The sequence below is a fragment of the Pseudophryne corroboree genome, chromosome 2 (assembly GCF_028390025.1).
Source record: "Pseudophryne corroboree isolate aPseCor3 chromosome 2, aPseCor3.hap2, whole genome shotgun sequence".
In the NCBI taxonomy this organism is placed as follows: domain Eukaryota; kingdom Metazoa; phylum Chordata; class Amphibia; order Anura; family Myobatrachidae; genus Pseudophryne; species Pseudophryne corroboree.
The window spans coordinates 942640881-942655527 of NC_086445.1; the positions used below are offsets into that span (position 1 = coordinate 942640881).

General features: G+C 44.6%; 1 protein-coding gene across 1 annotated transcript in view; it reads left to right on the forward strand.

Annotated features, from left to right (window-relative positions):
• The window catches only part of PROS1 (protein S), a 114241-nt gene that overhangs the window by 74754 nt on the left and 24840 nt on the right, over nt 1–14647 (forward strand). Inside the window, exons 9-10 of the mRNA XM_063956289.1 lie at nt 8959–9077; nt 10969–11158. Of these exons, the coding sequence (XP_063812359.1) occupies nt 8959–9077; nt 10969–11158 (309 nt within the window). The remainder of the gene's footprint in view (nt 1–8958; nt 9078–10968; nt 11159–14647) is intronic.

The following is a 14647-nucleotide window of genomic DNA, read 5'->3' on the forward strand; positions in this document are numbered from 1 at the left end:
TTCTTGATGCCGCAGTTACCCAGCAGGCACCGCTGCCTACCCGCATCCCGCTCTCCGGCTTCAGCAGACGCCGTGGGCTGTGTGGGCGTCCGCTGCAGCCGGCTCCAGTGACAGACCCTAGAGGTCATTATTGACCTCTAGTGTCTGTGCGGCGATGCTATGGGAGTGACGTCATGACTTCTCTCCCATAGAGTGGAGACGCGGGAGGCCAGACTGAGCAGCAGCAGCGTTCGGGAAGCAGGAGTAGGGCAGTGGTAAGTATTGATTTTTATTTTTGTGTGTGTTTGTAAGCGGCTACTTTGGGGCACAGCGACAGGGGGCAAATCTACTGGGGGCACAGCTACAGGGGACACAACTACTGGGGCAAATCTACTGGGGGCACAGCGACAGGGGACACAACTACTGGGGCAAATCTACTGGAGGCAAAGCAACAGGGGACACAACTACTGGGGCAAATCTACTGGGGGCACAGCGACAGGGGGCACACCTACTGGGGCAAATCTACTGGAGGCAAAGCAACAGGAGACACAACTACTGGGGGCAAATCTACTGGGGGCACAGCGACAGGGGGCACACCTACTGGGGCAAATCTACTGGAGGCAAAGCAACAGGAGACACAACTACTGGGGGCAAATCTACTGGGGGCTCAGCGACAGGGGGCACATCTACTGGGGCAAATCTACTGGGGGCACAGCGACAGGGGGCACAACTACTGGGGGCAAAGCAACAGGGGGTACAGCGACGGGGCACAACTACTGGGGCAAATATACTGGGGGGCATAGCTATAGGGGGCACAACTACTGGGGCAAATCTACTGGGGGCATAGCTACAGGGGGCACAGCTACAGGGGGAAAATCTATTGGGGGCAAATCAACTGGGGGGGCACAACTACTGGGGACATAACTGTGGCCACGCCCCTCCCCTATGAAGCCACGCCCCTATTTTTTACGCCCGCATCCGGCGCACACTAACTGTTTTACCGCGGGAGGGAGGCGCCAATGGAAACTTTCACACTGGGCGCCACAAGGTGTAGAACCGGCCCTGAATGTGGACAATCATGGCGATCAGCAATCTGCAAGAATTAGTTCACCTTTCAGGTCTCCATGGTCTCTCCTCATTACATCTGTACCCTGCCACTTGTAGCTGCACATACAGGGCCGGAAACAGAAATCCCGTACAATGATATCTCTGGGGCCCCCTCAGATGATTATATATATATATATATATATATATATATATACACAACAAAATTTGCTGTGCTATATAAGGAACTGTTTTCTCTCTCTATATATATATATATATATATATATATATATATATATATAGAGTGGGGGGATAAGGGTACAGGCGACTTGTGTTGTTTAAAACATGATCATTAAAACTTAAAATTTATGAGCCAAAAAATATATATAATATTACAAACAAGTTTTTTAATAATATATAAAAGTGGAATAAAACATAAAAAGTTTCACAAACACTGGTAAAAGCATAAAGGTCTTTGTAAAAGGTAAGGAATTCTGACTTAACTTTAAGATAGGCAAGGGGGTCACTGCAGGGAAACCAACGCGTTTCGTCACACCAGACTTCTTCAAAGGGTAGGGACAGAGTGAGATAACATGCCTATTTATACCCCTGGTATGCTAGCTCAGGGGTTGTGATGTCACAATTGATCATGTGACTCGTTAAAAACATTTAATCTACAAGCAATCAAGGACTCTACATAGAACGTGGCCTCAGGCAATAGGGATCACTATAAGTGCATATACATGAAAAACGGATGTTTCATAAAGCTCAAAACAATGTTTAAAGGTTCAAAACTGTAAATATGTAGTGAAGTGCGGCATTTCCGCCACACTTCCGGCGACGGAGGTAGCGGGTCACGTGTCTCCGGATACTTCCGCCCCACTTCCGGTTCGCTAGTGCGCATGCGTCGACGGCGCTCCTCGCGCACTGCGCATGCGTCTGTGGCGTCTCCTAGGGATCAGGAGTCAGTTCTCAGGTCTTTGCGTAGTGAAGGTCCTCCCCAATAGGTACTGTGGCGGCCATATTGTTGTGAGGAAAGCTCCATACAGTACATAGAGATGTGGTGGCCATCTTGACGGAGTTTTAGGAGACATGGTATGCCGGTATCCATGGAAACCGATCCATATAGATAAATACAAGAAAGGTGTATGGTAAAAGACATGTATACCAATTTTTCACAGATAAACATGATGGAGACTATTAAATGATTAAGGGGATAAGAACCTAGTGGCTCATATATAATAAATCACATATAATAGAGATTATGCTAATTATACTGACATATATGTTAATTATGTGCCTAAAAGTGACATCGCTCACCATGTTCAATATAACGGTGGTTGGTGACCTTGCAGGTGACAGTGTTGATGAGCTTAACAAAAAGGAGTTGTAAGGTAACACCTGCAATAAGCATTTTGAGAGGAAAGAACCAGGCGAACATGTATATGAATAATATTGGAAAAGGGTGATATTAAATACATACAAAGATAATATTATTAAATATTAAACATTAAGGGTGATATTAAGAACCAGGCGATAATGTATATGAATAATACTGGAAAAAAAATACTGGAAAAGGGTGATATTTAATATACATACAAAGAGAACCCTCTGTACTCGACAGTTATATGGTGGGTCGTATATAATGTCCCTGGTACTGATCAGGCCCAAAACATTGCTTAGCTTCCAAGATCGGACGAGATTGGGCGTACACGAAAGTAGACATCGTAACACCAGGAATCCGATCGCACAAATAGCACTCGAGTCTCAGTGATTCATTACTTTATTACAGTGTGAGAAAGATGCTCTTGCACACTCTTTTAATTTTTTTATCTTTTTTTCTCTATTTCTCTATCTGTCACCATACATCACCATACAGTCTTTCTCTCCCCAATGACTCCATGCTGCATAACCAGCTCCCCCATCCCATCCCAAAGTCCTGTATCCCCTCACCAATCCACTGTTACCCCAGGTGGAGAGTGAGACTCCTCTAAGTTGCACTCCCCAGTATCCAGACCCGAACACCACACAGCAGAAACCATGCAGTCCTCACACCCCACCAGAAGAGGTCAGTGCAGGGCACAGGAATCCTGCAACAGAGCTGCACCCGAAAGAGCGTACGCACACTCGCGCCACACAGTCACTGTGTGTGTGAGAGGCTCCTGTCACCCTGATGCTGCGCCCAGACCGCCTACAGCTCACTGCCCTATTTGGACAAGATGGCTCAAATCCCTGCCAAGCACTAAGCGGCGTATCCTTGGGGCCCCTCTGATCCTTGGGGCCTGGTACAGTTGTCCCCTTTGACCCCCCTCTGTCACCGACCCCGTGCACATAATTCCAGTTGCCATTGGCTGCCTTGTTATTGTGGCTGATGATGCTTTCCCCTTGCAGCAGGCAGCACAGTTATTATCTAGCTACCTTGTGTACCAAATGTCTTTTACATCTTAGATTGTTATGTCATTCTGGAAAGGGCATCTTTTGTTTGCCTTATATCATTGTATTATTTAGTCATATCGTGATCCCGGCATTGTACAGAGCTGCATGGAATGTTGGCACTTTAAAAATAAAGGATGATAACAGAATGGAAAATGCGCATTTTTCATTGCATTTCCACCAGTGTACCAAAACATACAAACATTCAAATACGCAGAAGCACTGAAACACTTTTTCCTAAATTGGCTGTCATGTCAGTGTGCACCTGCTGTACAGTATGGTGGTCACTGTATGTTCTCAGATGCTGGTCTCTAGTCCTCTACAGGACAGAACAAAATGAATACAGTCATAGGCACGGGTCATTTCTCAGTGTATCTTCGGGGTGGTATCGGTGATCACATCCTGTATCTTCAGTTCTGGTACATTTATGACTTTTCTGCACTTATTATTATAGTAGTAGCTCCAATTGTAGACCTCTTGTGTTCTTTTGAATTGAAATACTACATGGAACTGTAACAGAAATCCTCCTCTACATTAACCATTTGTATGTGGGGCATTCATTTTGGAGACTTAACTCAGGAGATCCGTAAAATGTGATCTGCAGTAGTGTTGATCTGTGTGTTACAGACGTGGCCACTTTTTGTGTACGATGATCAGGCAGACCAGACACTCAGCTGGAATGTGCTAATAACATTTAGTACAGAAAAAAGTATCACTCAAATTTGTCATTACACATCCAATAATTTTCCTGCCATAGCCGACCGCTAAACTCCATCACCCCCCCGCCATTCAATCCAACTGTACTTGGACAGGGCAGCAAATTAGCAGCATAATAATAGGTAATGACACTGAGTTACAGGGGTCATTGACCGCACTATAATGAAACACACAGCTGTAGGCAATTGTCAGTTATTGAGGTCTGCATGAGGCACTGAGCCATTCATCTCTGTAAAAATCCCAGTTACAGGTGTTATTTTGTGCCAGAAACGCTACAACAGATCACCTAGAGGGATACCTAATGTTCTCCAGTTTCTTATTGAGTGATTTGTGCAATCGGCGCTGACTCCCTGTTGCCCCCGGGCTATAGACTTCTCAGTATGTTTTATTGCAGGCTGCTGAAACAGGCAATGATCTATGTCACGCATTATGTGCCTCCCTCCTTTATTACCATACCTCATTGCCATGCTTCCCGATGCCTCTTTGTAAATGCTGTCAGCATGTTGCTGGTTTTATTTTTAGGATTTTTTTGTCTTTCTTTGTTACTTATCCTCTCCAGGCCTTGGTTTTTGTTTTGTTAAGAATGCTTCAAATACTTGGCACATTTTAAGAATGACTTGGCAGAGACACTGTGCACCCAGCAGGCTACAAAATTGTATAATTCCTTCTAAGCCCTGGCACTGAGGCTGGAACGTGGCAGTATCTTGGATCCTGATTAAGCCCCTGAAAGCTCCTGGGGTATAGCTTGCAAAAAATGAGTATTCCAACCACCCAACTTTAGTTTCCGTGAAGAGCAGTTTTTGCACTGCACAGTAGAGACATTGTTCCTATTCAGTCCTGGACTATAAACGTCACTTTTGGTGAAGGTGACCTATTTTTAGTAGCAAATGTAAATGGGAATACGATATATGGACAGGATGTTAATTCAGCTGAAAGCTGTCTGATATTTAACATTTAGGACCTCATGTAGAGTTGGGTGTTCGTCAGTTTTTGTATCGTGCTGTGTGTACGCCACAAAATACAGCTCTAGCCAGTGTCGGACTGGGGTAAGAAGGGCCCACCGGGGTAATGCAGTGGTAGGGGCCTATGCTTAAGGGTGTGGCCAGGCAATAGTGGAGGTGTGGCCAACCACAACAGAGGACCCGCTAACTGTAAGAGAGTGCATGGGCTGGGCCCATAGTCCTGTGCAGTATAATTAAAGGGCACTAGGCTACAGTTTGGAACCTAATCCCTAAAGAAGGAGGTGGGCCCACAGGCAGTGGGGCCCACCGGTGGTTTCCCCTGTTCCCCGGTGGGCCAGTCCATCCCTGGCTCTAGCACATTTTGCACCAAAGGAGACTTGTGATTGGCCAAAGTCAGAGATGTATGCTACTGCTTTCACAGTCTTTGTACATGGCTACTATGCAAAGACTCCCACCTGCGTTGTTGAAAATCCCAGCAGCTGCGTATAAAGACGCAGCATCCTCCCTGTGTAATAGTCTTCAATGCAATTAAATACATTGCTTCACGCCAATCCGGGTACCCCTCCAGCACATCTCCCAGAACAAGTGTAACAGCGGAAAAACATAGGCTGATTTACCAAGATGGACAAGGACTCATTTGAAAATGACCCCAGTAAGTTAGGTGACAGAGCCGGGGGCCATTCTGACAGTGTATTGTCACTATCTTCTAATAAACATGAAAACATGAAATAGACCTAGATAATCCGTCTTCTTAATATAGACTTTTGTTGACAGTATCGCTAATATATCTAATATATCTAATTAGTTTTATATGTACCTGTTTAGAGATGTCTGCAGGCTGTTTTATTACAATGAAAGCAATATTGTAATTAGTATAGCAAAATATGACATCAGACAGTACTTTAATTTCCTGATGATTTAAACTGAACAGGACGATTTGTTTTCTAGTAGCAGAAAACCATTGAAAGCCCAACAGCGCCATCTGCTGGGCCGCAGCTGTCCGTTTCCATGAAATGGAAATGCTACATACTGTATATAGAATCTGAATAAAATATAGTTGTACTCTTACCAAAAAAAAAGGGAAAATGGCGTATAATTTTACCTCGTTTTCACTAATATGCATTAAAGAAGACTATCAGGCCTATTTATTATTAAACCCCAATCACAATGATAATATATACTTTTTTTTATTATCCGCTCAATAAAATAAATCAGGAGGTGATGTATATTAAGCAGTGAAAAGATTGGTCGGTATGGGCAACTTCTCCACTGGTCCACTTCTCCAAACAGTTTTGTGCTAGCATTTATCAAGTACATTCTATAAAATGATAGGTGCAAGCTGATTGGTTGCTTTGGGCAACCACTCTTTTCACTACTTGATATATGAACCACTCAGTGTGAAACAGTAAGTATAAAAAAAGGGCAAAGGTTATAAGACATACAGATGTAGCCACGCTCATCGTGACTACATCTTGCCGCAATCACACCTCGGGGCAGATGTATTAACCTGGAGAAGGCATAAGGAAGTGATAAACCAGTGATATGTGCAAGGTGATAAAGGCACCACCCAATCAGCTCCAATATGTAAATTAACAGTTAGGATCTGATTGGCTGCTGCCTTTATCACCTTGCACATATCACTGGTTTATCTCTTCCTTATGCCTTCTCCAGGTTAATACATCTGCCCCCTTGTTAGGCATGACCGCTTGCACGTCAGGGATGCGCGTGCGTCTTAGACGTGCCCTCTTGAATGGGAATGGCCGAGAGTGTTCGTTCAGTGCAGATGTACTGTGAGGAGGTGAAAATTGGAAGTCTTAGGTCTTAGGTCATGGGATTTGAAAGAGTAATCACGCACCATTAATATATAAGGAAGTGGGAACTTAGGAAATATGAGTTGAATTCATCATTGAAAATTGCAAAAAATAAATCCCAGTCACCCACTATTTTTACAAACAATATCACAGCGCTGCTTCTTTATAGCCGGCCTGGTCTTTCTCTGTACGAGAGAAGCTGACAGGTGCACCCTCGGGGTCTCTCTCTTACGGCTTCATCCTTCTGGCTGTAACACATCTGTAATGAGGAGAAATGAGCAGGGAGTGTGGGAGACGCACCCGCTCCAGCCCTACCGTGCAAAGTCAATTAGTTGCTGAACTAGATAGTTCACAGTCCGTGATTTTCAATTATTGATATCAGCCGCTGGTCTATTTTTATTTCTCCCCCAGGTGCTCCAGGTAGCTAAGAGCAATAACATAAGTATGTTCCTCTTCCCTGAGCACCGTCACTTCTCCTGCGGCTTTCTTTTGCCACTACAACTATCTGTACTCGCCAGGCTTCCAGAGGGTGCACACACCTTTATGTGAGCTCTGAATGCAGAGGACATATAGAAGGTAACTGGAGCTTTAGGCACAGTGAGTGTCAGGCACATGCATCATTGTTACTGGTGCTTGCAGGCGTAAAACTGTGCTTTACAGAAATGCAGCATTTTCTAACGTTACAGTGCTTTGTGTAATATTGATAGGAGCACAGCACATGACTAAAGGCAGAATAGGCTTCATCCTTCCCTGGAAGAATAATGGGAAACCAATATGCAGTAGATAGTGTAAACTGGGTGTGTTACGGTTATTAGATAGACAGTCAATTGATCAACACCTTATGGTTGGCAGGTCAAAGGTAGACAGGTCAAAAGGTCAATGGGTACCAAAGATCCGCAGGCTCAAAAGGTCAACATGGGAATGGTCCCCACAAACAAGGTTAACACAAGTTTTTAATGATTTTTTTGATGTCATTTTGTACGTTTCATCACCTGTAACTCCACATAGGGGTAATGTAGTAACGTAGACCCTCGCTGCCTTTCTTCGCTTGCCACTCTTTGGTGCCTTGCTCCACTGCTACAGGTTACTATTCCCATTTGTAGTCTATGTGGATGGTAAACCATGCAAAAGTTGAAAAAAAGTGAACCCCCCCCCCAAAAAAAAAACTAGCGTTGACCATATGTGTGTTGACCTTTTGTACCTGTTAACCCTTTGACCTGTCTACCCTTTGCCTGTTGACCTTTTGACCCTGTTGATCTAATGCTTGTCGACGATATGGTGTCGAACTATTGACTGTCCATACTCCGGAAGTTAGTGGGGAGGAATGGGAAGAGGAGTGAACAGAGAGGGGGTGGTGGAGATTCAGAGTGAGGGGCAGTACAGATCAGGGGACAGCATGGTTCAGCGGGGTAAAGGGGGGTTGAGCAGTGAGGTGGGTGGAGACTAAATGGGGCAGGGAGGGGCTGTACCTCCCTTTACTAGTTTGATAATAAGGGAGGAGAGCCACCTATTGCCCATCACTGGTATAAACAGAAAGAGAAGTGCTGTTCTATGCCTCAGCTATACAGATGTGTACCACTACAGCTTACTATACCTCGCAAACACAATTGTTTTTACAGGAAAGAACTTGTATTTGGGGGATGGGGCTTTGGTTGCTAAGTTTGGATCAGCAAGATGAGTGTGTCAAGCATTAAACATACTGTAACCAGAAAAACAGTATTTCATTTGCAAGCAAACGTAGGCTGGGATGTGAGCGTGCCACTGAATATGCTTAGTTGATAATAAGGGGCCCAAATAAAGGAGCAATGCAGATCTGTATTTTTATTTTTGTAGTTCATAAATGACCTTTGGCATATTTTGCTTGAAAACCTACACCTCATTCTTGCAATTTACTCTTTTTGTATGTTACACTGATTTAATTATTTCTTTTGACTGAATATTTTAATAAATGATTAACATTTGCTACAATTGTATCAGTCTTATTTTTTTTTATTTCCCCCCCCTCCAATTAGGAAATCCCGGTTTGTGTTCCACTCAATCTTGAGACCAATTATGAACTTCTGTACCTGGCGGAACAGTTCAAAGGGATACCTGTTGTATATTTGAGATTCAAACTGCCAGATATAACAAGGTAAATAGAAGGAGATTTATTTACTGCTTAGCATCTTCCGAGTAATCACCGTCTGATGTAGGTTATGCATTTGCCTGATTGTCTTATCAGGCATACAGCATCTGTTAAGCTGGGTATACACCTAGCTGACTTGATGGTATACCCGCTGTTGCGTGGTCAGAGTGGCTGATTCTGGTCAGCATATAGACTTACCGATCGGCCGCTTGATATGTCGGTCCTGGCATCCAACAGTGTGGACATATGTACCTGGTCGCCCAGCTGTGACGTCAGTCCCTGCAAAAGGCGGTGTACGGGTGGGCGGTGGGTCATCTGTTCACACAGCCAGATCTGCAGCTATATCGGTCATCAGCTGTGCAGCCGACGCGATATGTCTGTGAACGACCTCGTCGACAGATATATTGGGTGTACACACCTGCCGACCCGCTTCCAATATATCGTCTGTTCAGTCGAATGCACAATATATGGCCCAGTGTGTAACCAGCTTAAGGGGTATATGAACAAACCTTGGAGAGTGATAAAGTGGAGATAAGGGGTCTATGTACTAAGCCTTGGAAAGAGATAAAGTGGATGGAGATAAAATACCAGCCAATCAGCTTCTAACTCTTATGTTACAGGCTGTGTTTGAAAAATGACAGGGGGTGGCTGATTGGTACTTTATATCTCTCCACTTTATCGCTCTCTTGCTTAGTACACAGGGGTAGATTCCTGAAGCAGTGATAAGAGCGGAGAAGTGAGCCAGTGGAGAAGTTGCCTATGGCAACCAATCAGCATTGAGGTAACATTTCTCAAGTGCCTTCTATAAAATGTAAAAGTAGCAGCTGATTGGTTGCTATGGGCAACTTCTCCACTGGCTCACTTCTCCACTCTTCTCACTGTTTCACAAAACTACCCCATAGACCCCTAGGTCAGAAAATGATTGCTATCTTCCTTTATTAGGGTGACCATAATATCCCTTTAATCTGGGACACCTATGATTTACACAGGTTCTGTGGCTGGCTAATACCAGGTGAAATTCAGGCTAGAGTTTAGCCAGCCACAGAACCTGTGTAAATCATAGGTGTCCCAGATTAAAGGGATATTATGGTCACCCTACCTGTATGTCATATTGTGATAGTACTGTATGACTAGCTTTTGTCATTGTTTTTGGCCCTGCTTTTTGGAAGGTGACATATGGGGCAAGACTAGCACTTTCCAGCAGATGGCTTAGTTTTCTATACTCCTGCCCTAGCATCATAAGATTAACAATACAATAAAAATACTGTGATAGTTCAGAAGGAAGAGGAAAGAACATACGGATCTAAAATATCTTCTCTAGATTATATGACCAACCGGTCATTCCCTGGAGCCAGGGTTGCCGGGGAAGGCGGCAGAGGCCCTACGTATTTTGCCACTGTCTCTGTTATGTGTACCTGAATTTCTAAAACATTTAATGCTCTTAGTGGCATTGATTAAATGATTCCTATATGTATCCTTATTGCCTCATATATGATATTAGTGACTGATGTTGCAGCTGCCTTGCATAGGCAGCACAGGACTTCCACACTATCAGCTAATTCTGAATGATAGACATTAAAGGGGAAGCGTATCAAATGTTGGAGGGAGATAAGGTGGAGAAGTTGTACAAAGCCACCAATCAGCTGCTGCAATTTAGCTTGCTCCTTAGTATGCATCATTTTTTTTTCTTTCTCTTTTTGCTGTCTGTCCGGTGCCCAGAACCCCAGTAAAGAAACAGTGATGCTGATAATTGTGTTATTGTATACGTTCTATGCAGCCGCAGTCATGGAGAAGTGTTTTGCTGTTACGCTTCACATCAGAGTAGATTGCTGGCTGCTGCAATTGACGGCATGGCCACTTTACACGGTTGTCATTGTGGGATTCATTTTCCAAATAGGTTTTCAGCAGAGTTTGACTTCCGGACGTACGATGAGGAGGGGGTGATCCTGTACGCCGTATCGGCTGACAACTACTCCTGGTTTCTCCTTGCTCTGAGAGATGGGAAAATTGAGATTCAGTTCAAGAATGATATCTGGACAAAAGTTACTACCGGAGGCAAATCCATCAATAATGGAGAGTGGCATATAGTAAGTGGCTCTTCCTGTTACCTTTGGTCTTTGTTATATACAGTAGTTCTACTTTTTATATGTAAAAATAGATGACTTTAAAAGAAACAAGCAAGGCTCAGCTTACTACACACTCACAAATTGGTCTTTCACAGCGTTTCCCAAACTCAGGGGCTAATTCAGTACTGATCGCTATTGTGATCCCCTGCACAATTTCACGATTATCAGGAAACTGCGCAGGCGCCGGTCCCATTCTGCGCATGTGCAGAACGGTTCCTGCATGATCGCAGGCAGCCCTCCATAAGCCTCTTCCTGATTGACAGGCAGAGGCATTCGGGGGCGGGGCCCTTTAGCATTACTGGAAATGGGGACGTGTCGCCCTGTTTTCTGGTAATGGCGAGGCCAAGGTCTGCATCTAGAGACACAGATTTCTTGGCCTTGCATGGTTCCCTGTGACGCCCAGCCTGTGTAAGCTGAAGCTTACTCAGCTGGACATTTTAGGGGAACATCGCAACCATTGGTCACTGTGTTAATCCCAGGCTGCGACGCCGGTTGCAGCGCTGGGATCGCAAATGCAGCAAGGAGGGGTTTAACACCTCCTACTGCATTTGCATTTCTAGTGATCGGTTTTGCAAAGCTGCCTGTGCGCACCAGGCAGTGGGCCTCTCTTCTGTTCTTCCAGTTATTGTCGCGCCCTGAAGCAGGTTTTCATCCAGGATGTTTAATGATCTGGCTGCGCATGCAACAATCTGCGTTCATCTCTAAATAACCCCCCTAAAACAGTATTACAAGTAGGAGACAGAACTGAGCTTTTTAAGCATTCTCCCACCTCATGCTATGGCGCCTGTCTCTTCTAGCTGGTAGCTGCTATCTGTTCTTTTGCGCTGATTGAGTGCTCAGATCCACACACACAGCAGACTCTTCAGAAACTTCCACTTCCCAGCCCCCCGCTCTCCCTCTAAATAATACTAGATAATTACACTAGCCCTTCGCAAAGTTTACAACCACAATCCAGGCACGTGAGCAAGCAATTTAAGTCCACTCTGCCAAGCAGACCAACTCTGACGTAAACAGCACATGCCATAGCCTGTGTCTGGTTGGTGCGACAATAACTGGAAGAACAGAAGAGAGGCCCATGAAGTAGGAGGTGCTGAAGGGTAAAAATAGAAAGAGATGGAAGAAAAGAGCAAGAAACAGAGGGGCAAAATAGAAACAGACACAGTTTAGGGGGGGGGGGAGCAAGACAGAGGAGGCAAGAGAGAGAGAGAGTAGCAGGAAAGAGAAAAAAAGAGAAGGAGGGGGAAAAATGTCAGAGTGAGAATGTGAAATAGAGAAGGGATGAGATACATATGGAGTAAAAGAGGGAGATGGGGGGGGGGGGGGTGGCTGAAGAGGGAGAGGCTAAAGGAAACACAGAGGAGGAAAGAGAGGGAGGAAGGCAAAATAAACCCAGATAACACAGGGACAGCAGCTAGTGGAATCACACTGACATCCATGGTGTTCAAGCTAGTCACCTTCTGTTATGTTGATGCTAGTATCAGACCGTCTACGCGAGTTTCTGTAGGCCGCAGCTGTTGCCATTCATATCACCACGTGTACCCACCCTATGCTGGTGTAAAAGATCTGTCAGAAACAGGCGTCCCTTTTGCGCAGAACTCTGATTAAAACCCCATGAGGCACTAGGCAACATATATACATATTAGTATTAGTACTGTGTATGTGTGATTATTAATATATGTAAAACATTAATACCCCGAATCATCTCCCACATGGTATTACTACACACCCACCCCAAGTAACATTGCTGCACACCCCGTTTAACTTTCATATACACCCCACACACTCATACACACACGCACTCACTATCAGCTCTCACATGGCATACAGTAACTACACCTCCACCACACACACACACACACACACACACACACACACACACACACACACACACACACCATTACTACATACACCAGATAACGTCCATACAGTGTAGTTTTGCCAGATAACATTATTACACCCCCCATAACAACAATATAACCCACCCCAAGGTACAGAAAATATTATTACACACCAGGAACATGCACTGAGGTAAATGGCTGAGGAGGCACTGGCTAGCATCAGAGACAGATTTACACACAATGTATGAGCCAAAGGGGCATTATATGGGCATTATACACAGGTGCAGCACTATATACATGTTGGTATTATACACAGTTGCAGCTGTGGTGAGCTTTCATCAGAGATGTGTGGAAAAGACTGGCGCCATAGACTTTTCACTCCAGAGTTTTAGCTATAAAAATGATTAGAATAATACAAAGAAGATATTTCAAACAAATTATTTGTATTTTTCCACATACTTTATACAGTCAAAACTCTGGAACAAAAGTTTTTATGACAGGAAAGGCTCTGCCTCACCTCACGTCACTGATACACACCTACTATCCTTAAAAAAAAAACTTTAAAGGGCCGTACACACGGGGAGAGATGTGTGGTGAGTGATCTAGCACAGAACTCTCAGCACACATCTCTTCACACCACTCAGCGCGATGTGTGCTGAGCGATTGGGGGGGATGCTCATTTCACCCAGCAGTGAAATGAACGATCTAACTAGATTTGGTGTGCATGCATGCACGCCAATCTAGTACCGGTGATAGCGACGCGCGCAGCCGCACATAGCTATCGCTATGGGGCAAACATGGAGAGATCCGTGCTTAATTTCTAAGCATGCTTAGAATTTAAACACACATCCCTCCGTGTGTACCTCCCTTAAGACAACCCTACCTCTAGATAACAGTGATACACCCCCACACCACACTAACCCCCTAGTAGAGAATACTAATACACCCTATCCTCTTATAAAGAACATTAATACACATTCCCACCACACTTCTTACTTAAAGTGGCCCCCAGAAACCATTCTCAAAAATTGGCCTCACGTACAGTACACTGGTCAAAAGCTTTAGAACTCCATTATTTCAGATTTTATTGAAATTTATGCAGTTTAATGTTACAAAGTACTCTGAAACTGCACCTGCCACAAGGATGGTGCCGTATAAGGAAGTCTCGATGATGTGACCGATGGTAGCGCATACTGATCGGTATTACAGCGTGCATGGGCACTAAAACCGGACATCTCAGTCCTTGCACATTCGGCTGCTCAGATTCAGGACCTGCCGGATTTGCTTCTGGTACCGTCTGCATTGAATGTGGATGTGATTTGAGCCAGTGTCACTTGTCTGTTGCCACAGACAACTCTGAGCAGACCTGCTGGTCAGGATCATTAAGTACCTGTGGTCGGCCACTGCGCTGTCCATGGTGGGTGGGAATGCTTTCAATGAGGTATTCCTGGTACATTTGTGACACCGTAGATCAAGGAATGTTGAATGTCCACACAGCTTCGGTAATGGGATGTCCCATCCAGCAGGCACCCACTATCATGCTCCACTCGAACTCCAATATTTGCTATCCCAGGACAGCACGTCAATGTAATGTCCATTCTGTATGCCACTA